The sequence below is a fragment of the Anoplopoma fimbria genome, chromosome 10 (genome assembly GCF_027596085.1).
Source record: "Anoplopoma fimbria isolate UVic2021 breed Golden Eagle Sablefish chromosome 10, Afim_UVic_2022, whole genome shotgun sequence".
Taxonomy (NCBI): domain Eukaryota; kingdom Metazoa; phylum Chordata; class Actinopteri; order Perciformes; family Anoplopomatidae; genus Anoplopoma; species Anoplopoma fimbria.
Window position 1 is genome coordinate 13847580 of NC_072458.1, and position 7992 is coordinate 13855571.

The window sequence follows — 7992 nt, forward strand, 5'->3', positions numbered from 1 at the left end:
CAAAAGAAGTAGCATGGATGCCAGGCGAGCATGCAAATGCATGTTAGTCACATGAAACCATTAAATGAAAACATTAGTAAACAATGAATTCTTACTTTTCTATAATGAAATGACATGCAATTTACATTGTGAAGTAAAAAACAAAAATGTCACCCAGGTGATATAGTGTGAAGGAAAAACAGGCCAGCACCGTGAATATAAACTCCTCAAATATGCAAAACAGAACACAACTGAAAGGAGAGAGGCTGTGGCATACATGTATCTCATGGATGCCACACAAAGGTCAGATGTACAACCATAAATGAATATACCAAGACAAAAACATGTGCATTGATATCCCCATGTTGACTGGAAAATTGTTATGGAAACTGATGACCCAGAAGTACAAGCATGCGGTGACACCCTCGAAGACAATGAAGAAATCATGCAGGGGACAACACAAAACAGATCCATGCCCTGGTCAAATAGTACTGCAAGTTAGTTTTTGTTTTTTGTGATCAGGTGTGAAGCAAATGGGTAGAGTTTATCATAAAAGACAATAGTCGTGTTTCCATTCAATTGCTAAACAAATTTTAAGCAAACTTTAGAAATGCTCCCAAATAGAAATCAACTGGTTTGGAGTGAATAAACTTGGCTATGCACAGTGTACTTAGGTCAGAAGTTGATGCTATAGGCTAGCATTACGCATGGCTGTATCCGCCAGTTAACAGAGTAGTAGAAGAAGACGAAGAAATTGCGAGCATGAAACTTTGTTCAGCAAAGGCATTTCCATATCCTGTTTGGTGCATCAACTCTTTTTCAACAAAGGTGAAAACTTCTTCAAGCGATCGTAAATACTTTTTTGCGCAGTTGAGGAAGTTTGATCAAACTTTGCCATTTACAAAATATTTTTTTTTAATGCAATACTACAAAATGTGCAAAAAAATATGTGAATGGAGACATGAGTACTGAATCCCAGAATATTCAAACAATCACAGGAAAGCCAATTTGAAAGTCAATTGAATTGTGCTAATGTGTGATTATCAACAAACAAAACTAATTTACAAAAACTATTTGACCAAGATCAGTTTAGGAAAAGGCTACTCTGGCACATTCTCATACATTACTAATATTTGTTTTAATTTTATTTGCATATGCTTAGTTTGTCATCATAGACAAAACACCCAACCCTCATGTAGTCCATTTGGTTGAAATGGTAATGTCAGCAGATCCACAAATCAAAATCAGACATGAAATTAAGTAAACTTTCTTAAAAGAATAAAAAGAAAAAAATCATAGGATTGACAAATTTACCATGCTAGGTTTCTTGCTTTCCCCTTTTTGTGTCAGAGATGGTTTGTTTTGTGATTAAACTTTCATTTTTCTATGTGCTGAGGAACCTTTGTACCACCCCTCTCTAAACACAGAGAATGGATAACTTAGCAGAGAGGAGTGTGAGGAAAAGGTCTGCACGTGTGTGTAACAACACAGCTCTACCTAAACCAACCCCAGTGCCCCCACTTGGCCACATCTGAACACACACATTCATATATGACAACATGTAAAATGACACGAGGACCAAAAAAAAAATCATAAGGAGCAAAGGTAATCCTGTGTGACGGACACGGTGGAATCGAGGTGTGAGAGGTCAATGTGGATTTAAGGAAAGGTGAAATGTGAATAAAACAAAGGAGGTATGGAGCGATGAGGGATAAGAGAGGCGTGTGGAATGCTACATGTGAAAATGTAGATTTTCAAAAAAAGATTGCAGGGAGTTTGTGATGCTAATTCAGTTGACAATCAACCATTTAGCAAGCTAAACCTATATTATGAATCATGCCTTCGTTATCACTGTAAACCTTCTTTCTCTCATTCTCCTTCCCTTCCACAATACCCCCGCTTGTGTTTCCCCTCTCTAGTGCTCCCTCTTTACCTGTTGACTGAGGGCCCCAGGTTGGGGAGAGGGGGACGCAGAGGAGGAGGGAACGCCTGTCGTTTCCTCATAATAATAGGGGTATTCATGGTCATCCAGCTCCTCATCAAAGTACTGAGAGAGATGGGGAAGGATTGAAAGATGGGAAGGATGGATGGGTCGGCAGAGGGGACGTAAAAGCAAGGAGAGGAATGCATGAAGAGGGGGAGAGTGGATTTCCAAGGGGAGGCGGATAAGATGTGCCCAGGGGTAAATAAAGGTAAAGAGGAAAAAGGGTAATGTGGGGGGAAGCAGCAAAATATAAAAACATGGTGATAGACAGGGAGAGACATGATGAAAGGAGATAATAACAAAATGCTATGCTTTGATTTGTTTTCCCATTCATCAGAAGGAATCTGTGCTGCTGGTTGAAAGGTGTTGATATTAAAAATACACAGACGACCTTGATGAATGAGAAAATAGCAAAAAACCAAAACAGAGCAATGGGTGAAGCCAATGAATAAAACCACACTGATTTATATTCATTCAGAAAGCAGTCATTTCAACAGCATCACATGACAGGGTTTGGGACGCAAGGCGTTGGATTCTGTACAGTGACGGATCAATTTCTGTATTGACTGATCCGGCATGCAGGCTTATAAATCAAAGATCATGTACTTTGGATGGCTGAATGCGGACAAAAATAGCTTGCTACTTTAACTCTGTGCCGCAGCTGGTGTCAGGGAACTGTCAGCTCCCAAATATCAGTATGTGTTTGAGAGAAAAAGTTAGGCAAAGCTTATTTATGAATATTATGTGCACGACCAGTCTCAGTAAGCAAAGAGGCTCCACCTTAAGCCATCTTCATGCCAAATGCTTGCAGCTATCAATTTAACCAGAAAACAGAATCAGAATTTAGATTTTTTAGAATGTTATATGTACTAAACATGTTCTATTTCTTTCAATCCATGGGAGAGAGAAAAACGGGGAAAGACACGTTGGCTTGTATCATCCTCTTTCCCCTACCTTCCTGTGTTCCATTGCAGCAGAGCAGAAAAAAAGTGTCAACTAAATACTGCTCAAACAATTCAAGCTGTCAATGCAGAGTGTGTGAAATGATGGAAATGTGCCCACTTTTAGAGGCGTAGTTATGGAAAGGTGTGATAGGACAATGTCTCTGATTTTCCTGTAGTTACCTTGGGGACACACAGACCAAGGAGGGGAGGAGGAAAGTGGATGGATACAAACTGTTGCTGGTGATGGGGATGCGTGAGGAAGTGAGAAAGGGAGAGCAGCACTTTGATGACATGACCAGATGTACCAAACTGAACCGGAGGACTTCTCTTTCTTTTTCAGGAGGACTGGTGTATTTAGTGTGGCCTTTATTTTCGTTTTTTTACTATCAGACCATATTTTCACGTTGTGAAGTTTTCCTAACACAAATCATATTTTCACAGTGTGATTTTCTTGTTTTGTCTTTGGAAAGAAAAAATAGCACTTTATTTATCCTGAGGGATGTATGTTGGTGCATCAGGAATTACATTTGTTGATTTCATAACTCCCTTGTGAGAGGAAACGAGGTACATTAAGAGGAACTTGAAGCAAACATGGGAAGAACATGCAAACTCTGGGCAGCAGGAATTTAAAATACCCTTTTTTTTCCTAAACTGTGACAGTGCTGACCACTGGGCGGTCTGCCAGTTCAAAGGAGTAGAGAGTATTTTAGATTTAGGAAGATTCTTAACTGATTTAACTGACCCAGAAGTACCTATTTAGTGGCAGTCATGAAAAAAGCTGGATGAACTCTCTTAATTCTATCCATGTAAAAAGGTGCTTCAGTCTATTTCTAAACCATCACTGAAGGATATACCTGCCACAGAAAAGGAAAGCAAAGTCCACATATTCTGTTTGGGCCTGCATCGGAGCTGCAGATGAGCCTACATTTTATGAATGAGCTGTGTTGACAGTCTGAGGTTATACGCTGAGTAAAAGATGCTACTCAGTAGTCTGAGAGCTATGGGATCGGTGTGAGCTCATGGCGCAGTAACCTTTAACAGAGGTGAAAGACTGAGAGTGAAATCTAAAGGCTAGTAACTGCATCCTGTCGAGATGTTTTTTCAGATAATTATTCACTAAAAGGTTCATGGTCTCATGTGTGGTGGAGGAAAATATGATGACTCTGTACGTCTGTGGATGAACTTGTGTTGTGTCAGGGTTACTCACGTATGTGTTGGGGTCCTGAGCCTGGGTCTTAGGCAGTGGGGAGTCACAGTCAGGGCTGTAGTGTTCACAGAAGTCATAGGCAGCCTGGGGGTTGGAGGCGATCAACAGTTGCTGGATGTCTCCCTATGGAAAAAAAATTACAGATGAACAAAAAAACCTGTACAGCTATGTCATCTGTTACGGGACTCAATGGAAACTTCTTAAATTACAGATGAAATGAAAAATGACTTTTTTAACCCTTTTAGATCACTTTCCCAGTCCTATTCAACTATATATGCTAGAATTTTACAAAAAACACAATTTTTTCTTATTATTATTATATCAAAACTCACTCAGCGGTCCAATCAAATACAAAGGTTTTGATTAAATCCCTCTTGGAACTGTACGCCACTCAAGTATTCTTTTTCCCTTGGGGGGTCCCAACACAGAAGGTACAGGGGCTCTTACTTCTGTTTCACTAGGACTTTAAGTATAATAAAGTACTACTACGAGGAACTTAAAAGTGGTAGAATACCAGACTCCCTTTAGAAAATCTCTAATTTTCCTGCAGCAGAGTCTGACTATCTGCCCTGCTCAGTCCTAGTTCTGGTTCTCCTATGCCTCCCTTTCCTCCAGCGGGCCCAGCAATACGGCTAGGGTCTCCAGCAGCGTGGTGTGTGTTGGCTCCCAGCGAGGACTGGTGGAGCAGCAAGGCAACCGCTGCTGCCAGGAGAGGACCTATCCACTTTCCGCCGGAGCTCCGTCTGGAGGTCGAAGGCGGCAGCGAAACAGGATCTGGATCTGGCTGCAGTGGGCTGGTCTCTGCTGGAGGCCCCTCTGGGGTCAGAGCTAAAGGAGTTTCTGGTAAACCCTGCATGATTCTGCATTAAGAATAACTGTATAGAAATTGCCAGCCTCCTCTCTGATGGTCTCATTTACTGATGTAGGTCATATAAAGGCTGTTTCATAGTAACTTTAATCTTAAATGTGTTTTAACCTCAACAAATGCTTCCTTTTATGACTTGAACTTGCTACTGTGTACTCACAGTCACTCCACCAGTGATTAGCCACCCAACCAAAAACCACATATCCCCTGCACATTATGCTTAAACAGGCCCTCACCTGGAAGACCTCCTCATCAAGCAGACGGGCTCCGAACACCGTGATGCCATTGGTGTCGACCTCTGCGCTGTTGCCGCGGGGCAAGGCGCGGGTCATCTTCTTCTTGCAGTCCAGCAGCAGAGTCACATTTTTCTTTGAAACAGAGATAGCGATGCGATGCCACCTAGAGACAGGGAGGAGGAACCCAAGGCGAATAAATGTGTACTGTGACTACAGGCCTGATTTGTAGGGCATCAAACAACCCCTTGAATCAGATATACATTCCATCCAACACTCACACATATTACTCCCAACCCCTAACACCCACATAACCCCAAACGTGTCGTCTCAACCAGTCACAAACTGGTTGTTGCCGGTTACTGACTTGCCATCAGCCAGGTTGACGCCTTTGAACAGTGGGTAGTCCTCAGGGGCCGGCTTGCCGTTCTGGTCCTCGTACAGGAAAACTGGGGAGCGTCCCATTTCAATGCCCAGCTGCTGGATGCCCTGCTCGCTGTAGATGGAGAGGAGGAAGGCCTGGAGACCAGCCTGGGCCTTAACCAGAGCCATGATGGAGAAGTTCTCCGGGAACCGACCTATTGATGAGGGAAGGGAGGGATGGGAGGAGAGAGACCGTGAGAGAAGTAAAGGGATAGATCATAAACATGGGTCATTACAACACTGGCCTTTGGGTATTTTAGGACAAGAAAAGCTGGACTGTAAGTTGACTGACGAAAAAGAACGGAAGCAGAAGAGGGAGTTGAAGAGGGAGGAAAGACAAGACAAAAGAAATGGGTTTCAAGCAGGACAGATGAACGAGTTGTGGTTAGGGAAGGAAGATACAAGAATGGAGAAGTAGAGCAGGATGAAAGATGGGTAAGAAGGTGCAAAGTAAAACTTAAAGCTTAAAGTGATTAAAGCAAGAGAATCTGAGGCAGGATCAATTTATTCCAGTCAGTTAGTCCTCTGTGAAGATGGCAGAGAGGATAAGGACACATAATAAGAGGTGGGCAGAGCTGGAGAAGGAAGGCAGCTTAACTGCAGAAAATGAGACGAAAATCAGCTTTGACTTTTGAGGATTTCTTCACAACCACATAAGTGCATCTTTCAGTTCTTTGTTCCTTACTCCAGGGTGTCAGACAGTATTCTTGAGTTAATTTGTTATGGCTTTCCCACACAGTTTCACGGCAACACATAATTACACTTTGTATCCATGAGCAATCTCGCTATGGGGCACCACAGCCTCACTAAACTACAGAGAGCTCAATTTAAAATACATCCAAACATAAAGAGCAACCTGTAATTCTAATTATAGGCGTCTGCACTCTGGAATTCACCGTAAATATGTTAAATATTAAGCCCATCCTAAAGTGTTGCTGTGGTACTGGTGTTACGTACAACACAGGGACATTAATGAGTCTGGAAATACATATATGCACAACAAATGTTTTTATTAATATTAAGTAACTTTTGTAGTAAGAATCAAGTTCTTGAAAAAAATAAAATTACAATTTAAGACACTATCAGACCATCTATATTTACTTGGTAAAAAATGTACACTGACATGTAGGCTTCAACATATGAAGAGAAAATAGAGGGCCCATCTAGTGATTCAGATGCTTTCCTGTAAATTTATTCTGTGAACCAAATGTAATAAATATAGGTTAACCTGATTAACAGGATTGTAGTACAGTGTAATGTCCTCTATGGTTCTGCTTGGAGCTTCCTAAAGTCCTCAAACATGACAAAATACAAAAACAAATCGATAGACGCCTTTAAGTACGGCAAACATGAAACCAAGATTTAAATTTTGGCCGTGATAGTGATCGAGTGGCAGTCCCTCCAAACCCACGGCCGGAGCCTACCTGAGAAGAGCTGCTTGGTGGGGGCAGAGATCTGGGCCTTCTTGGTGATGCGGTAAGCATGGTCGGGGCTGCCGGAGCGACGGGATGCGCAGAAGCCGGGGACTTTCTTCACGCCCTCGGGGAGAGAGGGAACCTGCAGAGCCCTCAACACATCCACTGGGTCTGAGGAAGAGAAGAAAACTGTCATTACTTTTTCTAGATTTTTAGAGCATTAATGGAAATCAGTCCCTGCAGCAGCTCTGCTTTATGAGTTAAACAGATTCGACTGGTGTAGTTTTGCATAAAACTAATAAATTATTACTATTAAAAAAACTACAGCCTTCTTGAAGGGGATGTATCATGAAGTGCTTGAATACATTTGGGTATCAACATTTGATTCAACAAGCTAGTCAGATTTGGCTCCCCTTCCTACGTCACATGCCGGATCATTAGAACACACCGCCCAAGGCTTGAGAACTACCTTTGCAAAGGTGCGCTATATTTTTCTCACAAGCCAATCAAAGCAGACTTTAGAACGAGGGTGAAAGCAAGTATATTCAGACAGATAGTGTGAGAAAAACAATGTGTTTTTTGAACATTGACACATGTCAACATGTTTTAGTAGAAACCCAAAATACAAGTAGGAACCTGAAAATGAGTATGATCTTAAACATATTCAGGCATATCAAACAGAGTTTCAGAAGGCCCATCATCCTCCAGGCTGTATAGAAATCACTGTAAAGTTCAAGAATTTTTATACAATGTTGCTGAATCAAAACTATAGGACAGTTTTATATTCTTTCCTGACCCAACTTTGCCCAGAGGATGAAAAAAGTAAAACCTTGCAAGCGATCTTAAATGTTCTTTCAGCACTGATGCCTCACAGGGGCAGGTACAGGGGATGCCCACAGTGGCTACCACTGTACATGCAGGCATAATGTAAGAAAGGAAGCA

At 41.8% G+C, this 7992-nt stretch overlaps 1 protein-coding gene across 1 annotated transcript in view; it reads right to left on the reverse strand.

Moving 5' to 3' along the window:
* col11a2 (collagen, type XI, alpha 2) overlaps positions 1–7246 on the reverse strand; it is a 37438-nt gene extending 30192 nt beyond the window's left edge. The window contains exons 1-5 of the mRNA XM_054606587.1: positions 7060–7246; positions 5580–5790; positions 5216–5378; positions 4115–4237; positions 1913–2026 (exon numbers count right to left, since the gene is read on the reverse strand). Coding sequence (XP_054462562.1) covers positions 1913–2026; positions 4115–4237; positions 5216–5378; positions 5580–5790; positions 7060–7246 — 798 coding nt within the window. The remainder of the gene's footprint in view (positions 1–1912; positions 2027–4114; positions 4238–5215; positions 5379–5579; positions 5791–7059) is intronic.
* Between the last annotated feature and the right edge of the window lie 746 nt (positions 7247–7992).